Source organism: Pelodiscus sinensis, chromosome 3 (genome assembly GCF_052426305.1).
Source record: "Pelodiscus sinensis isolate ZL-2025 chromosome 3, ASM5242630v1, whole genome shotgun sequence".
Classification (NCBI taxonomy): domain Eukaryota; kingdom Metazoa; phylum Chordata; order Testudines; family Trionychidae; genus Pelodiscus; species Pelodiscus sinensis.
The window spans coordinates 79934645-79951714 of NC_143054.1; the positions used below are offsets into that span (position 1 = coordinate 79934645).

Genomic DNA, 17070 nt, shown 5'->3' on the forward strand with positions numbered 1-17070 from the left:
GGCACTAATTTGTTTAAATGGAAATTTTCCTTTTCATCCACCATTAGTGACAAGGTATCACTAGGGTTAAGGTTTGATGTTATGAAGTCAGAATCAGTATGGTGGATATATTTCCATGCAATGCCATAAGACTGCAAGTACTGCATACTTGCAAGACAAATGGGGAATTTAAGTAGAGGCTAGTTACAAAATACAGCCAAAAAAGTTTGTTCAAATAATTTTATTTCTCAATTTGTTTTGCATCTTTCACTGAAGACAAAATAAAGATACAGCAATGTCTGCAAGGAACATTTTCATAAAATTCAGATTTGATACAGTTGTACAAATTGGCTTCAGGAATAAGTCAGATAAACAGTTTGAAAAAAGCTACAATTCAGTGTTTAAGAACTGAATTGAAGGGGCAACATACTAGCAAATAAATCTAAGAAAGCTACCATCCATCAACACAAGGCTAAGAGGATCTGAAAGTTTTGTTGCTATAGGTCACATGGTAGCTAGCAAAGACTAACTTGTACTTTAATTCTGCAAGGAAACTCAATTTTAAACATCTGAGAGGTAGCCCAAGCATGTGCCTGGCAACTCATTCTAAGTTGCCAGAGAAACCAAGTCCTAGCTATGATTTTAAATCAAGTTACTGAAGTTTAGCAAGCCAAGCATATAGGTTGCTGCATAAAACTTGTCTTCCTAGATGAACACTAAACATAGTTCTGCAAAAACTGTTACAAAATTCAAGCTTCCTGAAAATTGACATTCTGGCACTAAGATCCTGGGTTTCTTAAGTAGCAATAGCTAACACCAAGGGATTAATCTAAGTAAGGCAAGTTACCTCCTCCCCCCCCTTCAAAGCTTTGGCCTCAAATTGATTTCAAAATAAAGGCACTTAAATTCAGATGCTTAATGAGCACACAGTTTAACTTAAATCAAGATCAGTGAGAGACTAAGTAAGCATTTTAGCAAAGTTTTACACAGTAATTAAACTACAAGTTTGTGTTGTTTTCCCAAGTGTCCTGTAGCCTTTTGGTGCAAGTTTAAGACCAAAGTGTTGAGAGATGAGAGAATCCGGCACAATACTAAATGTTTAAGGAATACTATTGGCAATTGTGAACTTTATACAGTCTTATTTGCCACATTACAAATAAGTGCATGGATCATGTTCTTTTCTTCCATAACTTCATTTGGGCAAATTCAGGAGATGGGAATGACAGGCTAAGTGACTTAAAATAAGGCTAAAGAGACACCATCCAAATGTCACTTGCTGGAAGTTGGGTTATCAAATTGTTAATAAAACAGAGCTGACTACTTGGCTTTTATCAGGAGTGCATTAACTTGCAATTCCCTGAAGGTACAGCACTGACAAAATTATACATCAAGTTTGTCTATGTAGTTTGTTACACTGAATGCTGTTAGAGCATGAGGAAGCAAAGTTCACTGCAACTAAAATTGTTTTTCACATGCTAGAAAACCCACACGTTGCTCTGACATAGTAATCATGCCATCAGTGTTTAGACACCCAGTTTAAAGATAAATATCTTTAATCATGCAAGTCAGTAGCTGCATAAGACTATAGAATTTCCTCAAAATAGGGATAAGGAACACCATCCATTTTAAATCTAGTTGTTTTGATAGTTAAAACTTCAAGAGCTATGCCAACTGCATGAAATGTTCATACAGAGAAGGTGTAGGCAGTGGAGAACAGTGAAATTTACTATGCACAAAGCAAACATCTGTTATAATCTTGAACATCTAACAATAGATAATCACATTTAACATTTTCAGATAAGTTGGTGCCCTTTTCAAGTTAGGCATGTGAACTTATGCTATATATAGCCTTCCTAGGCTTGCCTTCTTACAGGCCAGAAACAATTTGAGTGTTAATGAAATCCTAGTTCACATTAGTCCAATATCCCAATCCCTCAGGCACAAGAGGTCAGAAAATGGTCAGTCATGCTTTTGATGCAGTGAATGTTGAGTTTGGAAGAGTGTACTCTGTGGCACAAACATTTGTATTTGCAACCTATATTTAAGGCACTGAACTTAACTTCTCCTTACATGGAAGGGAAATTCTCACCACCCTTCCAATTATAACTACTGAAGAGGCCAATTTTAAGAAATTAAAGTGTATAATGCAATTTGCTGGTTGGCATCTTTAATCCTCATGTAGAAAAATATGAGTTTGACATTTTCACCAAAGGATATTTTATGAAAAGAAACTGGTTTCTACAAGCCTTCATTCACTTTACTTGCAATTTGCTATAAGAGTCACAAGCTAGCACAAATGGTCTTTACTCCCTGAAATCAGTGATAATTTGTCTGATAAAAGTTATAGGGATACCGCACTTAAGGTTGGTTAAATCAGCCTCCAATCATAAGAGTCTACTCAAGACAGTGTTACCACTGAATACAAGAACCATTGTAGGTCTACATTTGGCATGTGAAGATTAGAAGTCCCACAGCTGCAGCCACTAAAGACAATCACAAGGACTCATGCAGCATATTCAGTACCTCTGAGCCAGAGAGATTCATACCATCTCTTGCCAAGTATAGCGTTGCAAAAAATATCATCCTTTCAAAAAGTCTTTTGAAGATTTAAAGAATATTCTGAACTGTGGCGTTCCATATGGGACAAAACATTTTGGTTCAGTCAACTACAGGTGTTGGGCTACTAGTCCATTGTAAAATGGCAGATTCTAGAGAGTATGATAGTTTCGATCTTTGGACCTGCAGAATTTATACAGGAAAAAGATTACAGCCTGCAGACCCAGCACAAGGACAATCCCACCGATGAAACTTGCAGCATCAAATGTAGACTTGTGAGGAGCTGGTTTAGGGGTACTTCCTGTAGGAGTTGTACCTGTTAAATAGCAAACAGAAGTCATTTACAGTAGTTATAGAATCTGGTGTTTTCCTTCTTGTACTAGGAATTTTTACTAAAAGGCTTGATACTAAACAGATTTTGCTTTCTTAATTCACAAGTGAGAAGCAAAAAATTCCAAGAACCCCCCACCCTCACTGATATGGCCCTCAACTGAAACACCTCACTCCCCTGGGGCTCCAGCACCACAGTGGAGGAAGGGGCAGATGGGAGGAGTGAGGTTTGAGGCCTCAGGCCAGATTTACTCTTCTGGGTTTCCAGAGCTAATGGATTTTGTGGGTCCCCCTACACTGCGGGGTGGGGGGAAAGTGAGGGGTTAAGTGTGTGGGACAGGGCTGCAGGACCAGGTGAAGGGGTGAGGTCTGAATGGGCAAGTGCAGAAGCAGGCTGGGGGCAGGGTGTCTGGCAAAGGAGAAGGGGGGCAAGAGCATGCTCACCATGTTGCAGGTACTGTGTAACATGGTCTCCCACTATTCTCATTTGCAGGATTCTGGCCATTGGTGGTAAAAAGGGGAAGCCTCCAGGAAGTGCATCCCTGGGAGGCGGTTCCTCCAGCCCTGGGAGGCGGTTCCTCCAGCCAGGGACAGAAAACAGTGTGGGGAGCCATTTAGTCTCTGCTTGTTCCCCACATGCCAGTCCCAAGCCTCCCTGCTGGACCATGGGTGTGGCCAGTTTCCTATAGTCCCTTAAAGTTTGTTACAGCCACCAGTCCTGGCTCTATTGGGTGCCATTATTTAACTCTAGTTTATCCCTAAATGTCTTAAGAGCCCAATAAGCAGTGGAAGTGTTGGTAGTGCTGCTAGACAATACGGACTTTCCACATATGAGAATTCTCTGGTTTGGCATGAGTTAGGTGCCAAGATTGCCAGACTAGAGAGGTTCAATCTTTTACCCACCCTACAGTATTTTTTGCTCCTATTTAGTCAGTGACCTTATTAAAAAGCCTCAATCTGTGCCTGAGCAATAAAATCTTCTAGCAACAAGAATACTGGGTGGTCAGACCAAAGGTCCACCTAGCCTGGTATCCTGTAATCAAGTGATCCATCCTCTGCTTCTCAGAGGCTAGGAACACTATCCCTGCTCATTCTGGCCAATAACCATTGTGGACCTATCCTCCATGAATTTCTCTTTTCTAAGCCCTGTTCAAGTCTTGGCAATCTCAGCCTCCTCTGGGAAGAAGTTCCACAGGTTGACTATAGTGTGAAGTACCTGGTTTTTAACCTGCTACCTATTACATTTGGTGACCCCTAGTTTGAGTACATAACTTTTCCTTGTTCACTTTTTCCACACAAGTCACAGACCTCTAAAGATCCCCTTAGTCATTTCTTCAAGCTCTTCTCCTGGCCTTCTGACCTTTCAAATACCAAAATGTTTTGAGATAAGGTGACCACATCTGCATGCAGTATTCAAGATGTGGATGTACCATGGATTTATATAAAAGCAATAAGATTCTTTGCCTTGTTCTCTATCCTTTTTTAAAAGGACTATTGCTAACGTTGTTTGCTTTGCCTGCTGCTACACAGTGAGGCTAAGGCTACAGTACAAGTTCAGCAAAAATATGCTAATGGACTCATTTGCATGAGTCATATCTGCATATTATCCTGCCAATCCGTTTTTGCACAAACACAAGCAGTATGGACTTTTGCGCAAAAACCTTATTTCCTGCAAGATTAAACTTTTTGGGACATAAGGATCTTGCGGGAAAAGGTATTTTGCCCAAAAAGAAAAGTTCACACTGCTTGTTTTTGCACAAAAATGGTGCAGACTATGCAAATGATATTGAGACTCATGTAAATGAGTCCCTCATTAGCATTTTTTGCTGAGAACTCAGTGTAGACATAGCCTGAGTGTTTTCAGAGAACTATCCACAGTGACTCTGAAGAGCTCTCAAGTGATAAGTTAAAATGGAGACTAATTATATGTACAATTGAGATGGTTTTCCAATATGCATTTGTGACGGCGCGTTGGGGGTTCCCCGTCTCCTGCACCCCGAAATGGCACAAACAGACTGTACCAGCCAGTGGAATTGAGGGTGGTTTATTGCTCCTCCAGCACAGCGCAGCACAGATGTAATCTGGTTACAGGAACTGGGCTAGGATGCCTCAGGCCCCCTTGAGATGGGGGAGACTGGGCCCCTAAAACTCCAGCTCCTCTCCCTAGGCTGTCTCCTCCATGCTCACAGACAGCCACCAACCAACTACCCCCCTTCCAGCCCTGCCCCCCAGCCAGGGCCGCATTCACCTTCCTTTGTTCCTCTCCATGGGGGGTGTCTGGCCACTGGTTCAACAAGTTTGGCCTTACCTCTGCCTAGTGAGGTTTTCCCTGCTGGGTCTTGCTCCAGACAGCAGAGGTCACCACAGCCCAGCAAGTACCCCCACTACGTCACAGCATTACTTTGCATTTATCAAAATTTATCAGTGTTGCCTAGTCACCTAGTTTCGTGAATGCTTTTGAAGCTCTGCAGACTTTTGTACTTTGCTATCTTGAGCAGTTTATCTGCAAGTTTTGCCACATGAGCATTATCCTTTTCTCCAGATCATTTAAATAGGAATGGTCCCAATAGAGACACCACTATTTATCCCTCTCCAGTCTGAATACTGGCCATTTATTCCTGCTCTTTGGGGAGTTTTTAGACTGGATCCACTCCATGAGGACATTCCCTCATCTCATGGTTTACTTGCAGTAAGGAGCTTCTTGGTACTCAAGTTAGACTGACCAACCTGTAATTGCCAGTATGAACCTCTAGAGTATTAAAAAAATAGGCACCACATTGGATATAGAAGATGATTTAGATGGAGGATTGTTACAAACCACAATTAGCAGTTCTATAGTAAGTGCCATCTGGTCCTAGAGACTTACTATTTAGTTTTAATCAATTTGTTCAAAAAACTGACCTCTGTCTGGGACAGTTCCTCAGATTTGTCATCTAACAAGAATCCAAACCTGAGCCAATCTCCCTCACATCCTCAGCAGTGAAGACTACAGCAATGAATTCATTTAGTTTCCCCACAGTGACCTTAGCCTTGAGTGCTCCTCTAGCACCCCAATCATTGAGGCCCCAGAGGTTAAGTACTTAAGTGTGCTTTGAATTTTGGCTAGCTGTGTCAAATTTGATTTTTAACCTTCCTAATTTTTAGCACACTTAGTTTGTGCCTTTCCATTTTCCTCCCTAGGCTCTAACTTTTTAAAATGCCTTCCCACTGCTTTACTTGGGTAAGCCATGGTAACACTTTCTTGGTTTACTTTTTTTAATTTGGAGTATACATTAAGTTGAGCTTCTATTATGGTGTTTAATAGTTTCTATTCAACTTGCTGAAATTTCACTTTTGGCACTGTACTTTTTCATTTCTACTTACTGAACCTAATGTGTGATCTCCCTTTACTAAATGCTATAATGTTAGGCTGCTGTGGTATTTTTCCTGCCATGGGGACGTTAAGTTTAGTTATATTATGGTCACTATTTCCATGTGGTCCAGCCATATTCACCTTCTGGACCAGATAGTGTGCTCCACTTAGGACTAAATCAAGAATTCTCTCGTGGATTCCAGAACTGGCTGCTCCAAGAAGCACTTGAACTTTATCTGTGTTGTACTCAGTGAGTGTGGGGTAGCTGAAGTCCCCCACTGAGTTTTTTTAAAAAAAGACAGGATTTATATCACAATGCATATGGCCCCAGATATTGTAGCCATCAAACAGGTTTTTAAAAGCTTTCCTTGTTAAGTGTATTTCATGAGGTGGTATATTTGAACTGACTTCAAGATCTAGACTCTTAAACTTGCTCCTATGTTGCCTACGATAGAGAAACACTATGACTGGTCCATGGATTGGTACACCAGTACCTGAGAAGCAAGCTGGTTCATTCTATTAAAGAAATTGAGAAACTGAGAATTTTTACCCATTGTTGTCATGAATGCAAGTATTCTGACTGTCATTGGGCTTCATGTTCCTCTTGTGCTGAAATACTTGCCTGACTGGAATTAAGCCAGTCAAACTGCTTAATATGACCAATCCACTTAGTTTGAAATCCCACTGATCTTTGTTACTGTCAAGAAAGTATTGCAGATACAGATATTCCACCTTTATAAAGCTAATTGTGGCATGCAAGATCATGGATTTCTTGCACTTATTATTCTTCACTACTACTTGTTACCTACTAAATTATCTCCCCACCCCCTGGAAAAAAGTTACTTATACTGTAAGTAAAAAAGTTACCTGGTGTACTGATTGTTGTGAGAACTGAAGTACTTGAAGCAGTAGATGATGCAGCAGGTAAAGTTGTGTTGGTGATGTTCGCTGTTTGGTAGAGAGAAACTTCCCAGTTCAAGTGTACAGACATATCACTAAGCTCTATATCTGTAATTGCTTTGGTTTGTATAGGTTCTCCTCAAGCAAGAACTACCCTTAAAAATGCAGACTATGTATACACAGAATAGAGGTACTTAGCTTACAAAGATGTCAACTTACAAACTGCATGCTGTTAGTTTAAATACACATGGTATCTGAAATATTAACTTAAAAGCTCTGCTATTATAAATGATTATTAATTTACACTAGAAGTTTTTATTTTGTATTGAGCACCAACATAACTGATTTGAAACAATTCCCTTAGCTAGATGTCTGTCATTTACACAGTAGAACCTTATAGTATTATGAGCACTAATCCTACAAATAAACAATATGGACCACATTTCCTGACTGGAAAGTAGATGAACAAGTTTACTTCCTTTCATATTCCCATGCCTTCAATCACTGGTAATTCCTTTGTAGTTTCAAAGGAATGCCCTGATCCTATTGTAATCAATTTTTATAAAAAACAAGGGTTCTGCCAAAGTTTGCTTACAGTTACCTTACTTAGCTCAGTTATCACTTAGTTACAGCAAATATTTACCTATTGTAGCAGAAGCAGCTGTGGTAGCATTAATTATGGTAGCATTAGCAGTTGTGGTAGCAGCAGTTGAGGAATCTGTAGAATTGGCTGTAAAAAATAGAGTTAACTTATGATTGATGACTCCCATTTAAGGATTGTAAAATGCTTAAATGAGCCATTGTGAATGCTATAATGAAATAGATAGGTATGTCAATGTGTAGATAACTGATAAGCCTGAGCTTACAAGTTGATCTTGTTGACTTCACATTTCTCTCCTCTTCCAGCCTCTATCAGAAGCAGCAGTGTGGGGTGGTAGGCAGCCAGTCTGCATGGGGAGCTGGTTTTTAAACCATCTCCTCTTGCAGACCAGCTCCTGCCTGCCACTCTGCACTGCTGCCTCAGAAGCATCAGCATGGAGCCCCCTGCTGCCCCAGGGGTGAGGCCTGGAGTGCACTTTGCATTCATTCTGGGGTGCCATATTTGCCTTAGTGATGGACTTCAGGATAAATAATCAGTTTACAAAGAGGTTTTTCCAATTGCTAGTCACTAAACCTGAAATCAGAAGTACAAGGTTCTTTTGGCTTCTACACAGAAGACTAGAACTGGAAGGGACCTTGAGAGGCCATCAATTCCAGTCCTCTACCCTTATGGCAGGACCCAGCAATCTAGCTAAACCTGTTCTTAGAAATCTCCAGTTAGGGACGCAAGTGACTAGTCGACTACCCGATAAGCATATGCTTATTGGGAAGTTGAGTAATGACTCAACTAGTTGCTTCCCTTCACCCTGCTGCCTCTATCAGAGAGGTAGCAAGTGGGGGAGGGGTGGAACAGGAGGTGGGGGAGAAAGAGCAGGAGCCAGTGCCAGGTGAAGCCAACTTAAAAGCCAGTCCGCTCATCACCATCTCCTCAGGGGCAGGTGAGGCAGAGGCATCCCAACTGCTACGCCTCTTTGAAACACACAAGAGCCACCCACGTACGGCTCTCATACATTTCAAAGGCAGAGGTACAGTGGAATAGCAAGTGCCCCCGACTGTGGGGTATCCAACACTGGGGAGAGGGACATTAGAAATTCTATTGACTACTCAATTAGCTGATATTTGAAAAAGAAAATTCTTCAAACAGTGTGTAGTCAACCTGTGGAACTCCTTGCCAGAGGAGGCTGCGAAGGCTAGACTATAACAGAGTTTAAAGAGAAGCTAGATAATTTCATGGAGGTTAGGTCCATAAAAGGCTATTAGCCAAGAGATAGAAATGGTGTACCTGGCCTCTGTTTGTCAGAGGCTGGAGAGGGATGACAGGAGACAAATTGCTTGATCATTGTCTTTGGTCCACCCTTTCTGGGGCACTTGGTGCTGGCCACTGTCAGCAGACAGGCTACTGGGCTAGATGGACCTTTGGTCTGACCCAGTACGGCCGTTCTTATTTTTCTAACATACCTCTCCTCAGTGTTTGATATTCCACACTCTCTAGGCAATTTATTCCTGTTTATCACCACCCTCACAGGAAGTTTTTCCTAATGTTCAACCTAAACTTTCCTTACTGCAATTTAAGCCCATTGCTACTTGTCCTAGCATTATATATCAATGAGAACATTTTCCCCTCTTCTTCCCATAACATCCTTTTAGGTACATCATAAGATTCTACAGTCAAAACTTTTAACTAGTCTGTGTAAAGTACAATGAAACCTAGATCTCATAGCAATGCAGAGCTAATCGAGCTATAAAGAGTTGAAACAGGGAAAATTTTAGTCAAGCCAACAGATAAAGTTTCTTTAAGTGTGTATTTGGGTAAGGAAGGGTTATTTTCTGCCTGTTTTCAGCTTCAGCAAGAAAGTGTGCACCTGTTATGAATAGTAATTCAAAGATACCATCCAACAGTGATTTAGATATAATAAGCCTATTTTCAAGTATGGCACACACAATTTACACAAAATTGGATTTCTAAATTGAGTATCTGTTACATATGCAATTTTGCACATATCTAGTTTTGGAAAGCCAGCCCTTAAAGACCGACTGTTCCTACCATATGAAACAAAGCTGAAGCCAGTATAACACCCCAGATAAGAGTCAAATGAGTAGTGTATATATATTTTAAAAAATGCTAAGACTTAAATTTTTCCCCAGAGGCAACATACAATTGAGAGCAGCTGAGCAGAAATGCATCCTTTCAACAAGAAAAAAGCTACAATAGTAGCCAATGTACTTGGATATTTTTAAGCAAGGTAAGCTGCTTAAAGGCAACAATATGTACAATGAGAGAGGTTAAAATGCTTCCTTAAACAGTTACAAATTTAAAGTCTAAGTTTAACTGGACAATTCTCTTGAAGCTTACATACTATATAGATTTGTTTATGCAAGATAGTTTGTAGATGCTTATAGTTATTGTATCAGAAGCTAGAAAGAATAGGATCAGAAGCTAGAAAGAATAGGAAGACTGTCTCAAATAGCCAGATTAGAAGAGTCTGCATTGAGTTGGCCTAAACAATATCCATATACTTACAAGAACACTGAGAAGTGGCAGTACAGTTGGAATCTGTTGCGTTTCCACAGGAAAAAGTTTCTCCTGCCCAAAAAAAGTATAGGAAGAGACTTAGTTCTGGGAGATAGTTTTCGAAGGGACTGCAGTGTTGGAATGCATGTCCTTTTTAATATTCATCCATAGCCTCCTTACCAGTAGGGAATCAGTCTTGAAAAGCCTGATGCACAATTAGTAGCAAGGATTTTCTGTGGTGCTTCAGATAGACTGTGGTTAGTGGGCCTTTAAAAGTTCTGCTTTTAGTTATATTTTGGGCATAATATTCAGCTGCCTCTTTTAACAGTTTAAAGATTAGTTAAACTATGTCAGTTTTTCTATTAGTATCCTAAAGCAGTAATGGATACAAACAGTTAGAATAAGTTAAGATTGTTTTGGAGAAATAGTGAAAAGCAGTGTTATCATTAGTCACCCCTTTTAGTGAAAAAAAATCAGACCCAGAGACCCACATCTAGTTATTTTTGCAATTTTTACCTGAGCAATTAATCCACTTGCATTCTGTTCTATTAACACAATCATGGCAGGTGGTGATAGCCTCACAGCTGGCTGAAAAAAAGCACACACAATTATGGGCCACATGATCACCAGAAGATCAATGTTTCCAAAGTTTTCCAGAATTTTTAAGTCAGATTAGTTTTACTTAGAGGATCTCCGTATCATCCTCAAAAGTGCTTTACATATGAACTGAGTCAATCCAAGAAAGCAGCATCTCTATTTTCAGATAAGCTGTTGCCCAGCTTAATTCACAGAAAGCCATGGCATGAAAACCAGATTGACAACACTAGTCTTGTCTTACATCCCCCCCCCCCCCCCCGCGGTCACTCTCCTCCCCCACCCCCAGTATTGAGATGTCATCACTAACATTAGGCTGGAGTGGATTCAAATGCCTTTTACTCCAGAACAATACTATTACTATTCCAATGTCATGCACCAGATGCGCCAATTATACCATATATAGTGGCCTCTGAATATACTAAAAATTTAATTGGAGAACAGAAAATTTACAAGGGTATGTCAGAGACAAGAAAAATCCATGGCAGGACAATGGCAGCTGACATTCAAGAGACTGAGGCTTCAGGACTGTTTCTCTGCTGTGCAAGATGCCTAGGCTCTTGACTCAAAGATCCTGTGCAGCTGGGAGGGTCCCAGAGGCTCAGGCACCAGAGTCTCAGCCTGACCTAGTTGGCATGAACTAAGCATGACTTTTGCTGTGTAGACATATCCTAAGTCTGCCCACCAGACTTCACAGGAATGTGTTGAAACCTCAGAGTAAACGCCTTTATTAAAGGAAGAGACAGCCAGAAAAATACTCAGTTAAATACTTACAGGAGAAAGCAACATGTCACTTGAGGGCTTATACCAATTAGGCCAGCATTAAGGGTTACAGTTTTACCAAAGAGTGCTGAATAGACCAAACTGAAAATAGTTTTCCTGTTTTACCATATAATAACAGCAGCTAGTTTTGTATGGACTCACTCTGGATCTCCAAAGAGATCTGCACATACCAAAGTAAGTTTCTCAACAAGCACTCCAAAGAGACTTTGCTAAGGCAGCAAAAGGTTTCTTCAGCATTCATTGTGCAACAGCATGCAATTTGATAGTACACGCATTAGCTGATAAAATGCTAACTGTTAAAGTTGAATTTTCCATACACTAGACCTCTATTCTGGCTCCTGGAGTGGACAAGTACTATAAAATGCTTTAGAGCAGGGGTTCTCAAACTTTGTGATACCACAACCTCCTCTTCCCCCAAGCTGCTGCAACCCCCTGGGGGGTTGGGGACCCACAGTTTGAGAAACACAGCTTTAGAGAACAGTCTTAAGTATTAATCAGAATAACTGCACTAGACCTGACAGCTGTACATGGGTAAAAGATGCATCTCCCTCAGGTTCAAATATCAAGGTCCCTAAGTTCTGCAAAACAGTAACTCAGAAAATGAAGACTGATTATTCCTTTCTGCTGAATATATATACACTCATTCATATGAGTCTGTTGCAAGTAGTTTGAGATAGTTGGAAGATACTAGTAACTGAAAAAGCCAGAAATGGCTTACAGGACAGAGGCCATCTACTCTCACTGGGTTTCCCCAACATGTGGGGCCTGGTACTGTACTTATTTTTGTAACTAGAAAGTTGTCAGCTTGTCTAACTCAACCCCATCTTTTGCAATACTAAGATTTAAGATACATAATTCATGCAATACCAGCTTTGATTTCCTCCCCAACAAAGTGCTTCTTCATCTGGAAGTAGATTAGGAGTTAAAATTTTATTGACTACCTGCTTATCAACTAATTGTGTAGTTGAGGGAAGGTGGAGTCCCAGCTTGTGCCGGTCTGGGAGCTACTTTTGCCATGGCTCTGCAGTTTAAGTGTAGTAAGAGCCAGACAGCTCCTGCCCAGACAGCGCGGGCCCACCATGTTTAGGGCCTGCCTTGCAGCAGCCTCCCATGCCCCCAACATGCTAGCCAAATAGCCACATGTGGCTATTTGGGCTGGTAGAGCGCAGCTAGTTTCAAAACTGGTTGACACCACAGTTTTAGGGTCTTGAATTCAGCCCTTTCATAACTGAGGCACCCTTATCCCAAAGGGAGACATGCAGGCACAGTCCCTTGGAGAAACTTGAAGTCTTGAGTATTTCTCCACTTCCTAGAGAAAGTTTCAATAGGATTGACACACTGATCCCATTCCACAGGAAAGCTGGTCCAGCTATCCAGCAATTATTGCCACAATTCCTACAGAGGCACAGATTTAAAAACCCAGCTTGCAAGTTCTCCTCTGTGGATGGATATATATATATTGCTAGTGACCATATCCTAAATAGAATCTGAATAGCACTCATCTGCAGATACTTTCCCATAATGCCACACAGGCAACTTGGCACTGCACTTCAATGGTGATGGCAGGACAGAAGCTGCAGCCAAGATATAGCAGCTGACACCAGTTTTGTTGAGGTTCTCAGTGCAGATTGCATTCTCTTTAGGGCAGGGACTTTGTTCTATTTGTACAGCCCCTAATCAAAACAGGGTCCTAGCCCATGATTCTCAGGCTCCACAGTAATACAAAAATAATTTAGTCACAAGGAGTCAGATCTTTAGATGCCATCAAAGAGTACTCTTGTCAAACCTAAAAGGTTGCGTTCAGGGCTGCATGAAGACAGAGGACAGCCTCTTGCTTTCAGTGCTTCTGCAGAGCAAGTTTCTCAACAGGAACTTGTAGTTCAGTACTATAGAACTGAACATCAAAAACTGTTAGCATAAGGTGCTGCCAACTCTGATCTGCTTTCAGGACACAGCTGCAGTAGATAACACTACAACAGTTTAGGACAGCCTCTTTAGTTTTCAAGGAGGATAACTGGAAGCTGCTCCTCCATCAAACTCCTCACTTGCAGTCCCACACACTGCCCTTTTAGGCCATGTCTATACTTTCTGCACTGTAGCTAGATCCTATGGCATTTGATTTAGCAGGTCTAGTACGGACCTGCTAAATCAAACCTTGAAGGTGCACCCACTTGGCACTGGTACTGCCATTTGCAAGGAGTAAGAGAAGTTTGCTCTGCTTGACCTCACTATGAAGACTGTGCCAAGCTTGACTTAAGGTACATTGGTTATTTAAGTAGCTTGAGTTGCATACTTTAAGCCAACCTTCCAGGTCTAGTATAGACCTGACCTTATGCTGAAGGGGATGATGCAAATCATATCAGGACAGGGAACTACTAGCAAAGATAACAAATCATGATTGTTCACATAATTGGTTTTACTGTATTAACTCATAACTTGTCTCATTTTGTTCCAAATAGCTTCTAAAGATTTGATTGTATAACAGCTCTAATTTTTACCATGTGTTTATAAAAATCAGGACTTCTGTTATAGTAGATGCAAGTAGAGACTGCATAGTGATGTTCTGAACACATTAAGTTAGCACACTGAAATTCTCATTGTTTTATTTCACTAAATTTGATGTGCCCAGACCTGCATTGAAATGCCTAAAACATGGTGATTTCAGGTAGTGATCGCCAACCTTTTTAAAGCACAAAATCTCTTTTTGAATTTAAGTGCAAGCTGAGATCTACCTTAAACCCAAATACCCTTGCCCTGCCTCCTTTGTGCCCTTTAAGGCTCCACCCCCTGCTCAACTCCATCCTCCCTTTCCTCATCCTCCCTCACTTTCATCAGGCGGGGCAATGGGTTGGAGTGCAGGCTCTGGTCCTGGATTAAAGGATTTGGAGTGTGAGGGGCTCACAGTTGAGTTTAGGGCAGGCAGTTGGGGTGCTGGAAGGGTTTCTAGGTGCAAGCTCTAGGAGGGTGCTTGAGGCTAGGTCTGAGCTTGGAGTGCAGGAGGGAGTTCATGACTGGGGCAGGGTTTCAGGATGTGGGCTCCAACTAGACAGTTTACATCAGATGGCTCTTGGGTGGTGGTGCAGTGGGGGCTAAGGCAGACTCATCCCTGCCCTGGCCCTGTACCATTCCTGTTGTGCTCTCACTCAGCTCTGTGGAGATCAAATAGAGGGTGGGGACGCCTTGACATCAGCATCCCTCTTCTCCTTCCCTGCACAACAAGCAGTAGGCTAGCCAGGATTGGGGAGGCAGCTGTAAGGCAAAGGGTAGGAGTTGCACAGCAGTGGGGGAAGGGGCATCAGAAGTGCCAGCACTTGATAGGCCTCTTGGCCAAACCAGTAAAGATCACCTATTAGGCACCAAGAGTCTGATCGACTGGTTGGTGACCACTGATCTAGAGGCTTAAGCATCTGATCAGCAATAGTGAGCCCTGGTTTCTAATGCCACTGAATTAGTGGGAGCTTTTAGCAAGTCATTCCCTCCATTGGGAAGGAAAGAGGTAAAAGGTTAACAGGTAACCCTCACTATTAACGGAGAAGGCTTACGGTTCTGGTTAACCCTAGAGGCTGGAGCAGCTCTCCCCCACGGCAGCTAAAGGGCTGCTCCAGCCCGTGCCCCTCCGCCCGGAGCAGCTCCTGTCCGGCCAAGAAGAGGGTCGGTGCCTAGTGTCTCAGTTTTGTTGCACTGCTTCCGCCCAACGGCCTTTGTACCTTTACACACGAGCTCTCAAGCCCGGCTCACTCCCGGCCCCAGGCTACTCACCAGCGGGTAAGTGGCGCTGCCTGCGCGCGGGACGCAGCCGCGATTCGCGCCAACAACTCGCTGGGCTTTCGGGAGCGGGATCCAGCAGCCCAGGAGCAAGCAGCCGCGTGTCCCACGGAGCCGCTGCCGCTCAAGCCTCCGCGACCGCCCCGCTCCCTCCCCCGCCGCGCTCCGAACAGCTGGGCGCTCCAGGTGCAAGCGGCGCCGGGCGCCAGCCGGTCCCGCCCAGAGCCGGCGGCCCAGCGCCCGGTCCCGCCACGGAACGCGCAGGGGCGCCCCCACCACGCGCCCCGGCTCCCAACTCACCTGCGCCCGCCGCCCCGCTCAGCAGGGCCCAGCAGGCCGCGGCCAGCAGCAGCCCCGCGGTCCGGCCCATGGCGCGTGTCTGCCTGACTGGGCGGCTCCGAGCCCGACCACGCTCGCGCTGCTCTGCTGTTCCCGGCCGGCTACGTCACTGGGGCAAGCGGGGCGGGGCGCTGAATTTATGACGCAGAAGCGAATGGAACCGCCTCGCGAGTCCGCCCGCAGCCTGTGCTCCCATGGAACAGTCCCGAAGTGGAAGCACCTGGGCGGTTGAAGAACACGCCCTTCTGGCACGTGACCGCGTTCGGGCGCTCCGGCCCCGTCCTCCCCCTATCACGTGACGGCCGTTCTAGCCCCGCCGCCGCCCCCCTTTCGGGAGCTGGGGCGAGAATGGTACAAGCCCCCCTCCCCCCCGCTCGCGCTGACAGGGCGTGGCCGAGCGCGGCTGCACGCGGGGCAGAGCCGCAGCGCCTCAGCCCCTCGCGCCGGCGGCCGGGCTGCCAGGGCGCCTCGCTCACAGCGCCAGAGAGGCAGGAGCAGGGGGCGGGGCTCGCTGGGGCGCTGCGCGAGCCACCTGCACCCAGCGATTAGCGCCGCGCACCGTGTTCAGCCCATTAACCAGGCGCGCGGGTGTCAGCGACGTGTGGGCTCTTGGCCACAGTGCAGGGAGTGAGCCCCCCCCCCCCAGGCTGGTTGTGCAGCCCCACTGTCAGCCTCTTTATGTACCCCCAGCAGCATTGTGTCAAGGAGCTGCTCCGGCAGACCCATCAGCTCCGGGTGGAAAGGGGAAAGCCTTGCAACATGGTCAGCAGGGTCAGGGTAGGGATGTGAATGGACTAGTTGACAGGCTAGTCTATTAGTTGCTTCCCCCTCCTCGCTTGCTGCTGCTATCTGATAGAAATTCCATTGACTACTGGAGTAGTAAATTAATTGCTACTTGACATCCCTAGGTCAGGGCTCAGAGCTGTGACAGCGATATGACTTCTTCCGAGAGAGTCCAATCAAATACATGTTTTTAAAACTCTAATGTACAGAATACATCCCCACCATTCACTCCTTTTAAATTTGGAAACCTAAGACAGGAAACCTCTTGAAATGACCCTATGGCTGCGTCTAGATTGGCATGATTTTCCGGAAACGCTTTGTTAACTGAATCTTCGTAGAGGAGAGGTACCGTCTATCAGGAGTCATCAGGAGTGGGAGGGCATTAACAGATAGCTGAACTGAACACTTCCCTCTTAAATGTGCCAGCCATAGTGAGACAGTCCCGTGAGTACTTTCTACTAATGGAATTAATGTAGTTTTGCAAAGGAAAAATGTGCTTAATAGCCATATCTTGTTACTGAAGAGAAACAAAATCCCTTTAACAAATAACTTTCTAGTCGTTTTTCTTTTAAGTAGA

General features: G+C 43.8%; 1 protein-coding gene across 1 annotated transcript; it reads right to left on the bottom strand.

Annotated features, from left to right (window-relative positions):
- Positions 1 to 205: 205 nt before the first annotated feature.
- On the bottom strand, positions 206 to 15937 carry CD164 (CD164 molecule). The gene is made up of 6 exons (XM_075923117.2): positions 15672 to 15937; positions 10746 to 10817; positions 10239 to 10301; positions 7761 to 7847; positions 7085 to 7165; positions 206 to 2851 (listed from the first exon to the last, which is right to left on the bottom strand). Exons 1-6 carry the CDS (start codon positions 15739 to 15741, stop codon positions 2688 to 2690), a joined length of 537 nt encoding a protein of 178 aa, XP_075779232.2. The 5' UTR covers positions 15742 to 15937; the 3' UTR covers positions 206 to 2687.
- Between the last annotated feature and the right edge of the window lie 1133 nt (positions 15938 to 17070).

Bases quoted from the DNA above. Each gene is read 5' to 3' on its own strand.
- CD164 (XM_075923117.2), bottom strand. From the start codon at position 15,741: ATGGGCCGGACCGCGGGGCTGCTGCTGGCCGCGGCCTGCTGGGCCCTG. The intron at 10,818-15,671 runs GTGAGTTGGGAG...GCTTTTTTTCAG, and splicing joins GAGCGGGGCGGCGGGCGCAG to CCAGCTGTGAGGCTATCACC. The intron at 7,848-10,238 runs GTAAGTATATGG...TATTTTTTACAG, and splicing joins TGCCACTTCTCAGTGTTCTT to CCAATTCTACAGATTCCTCA.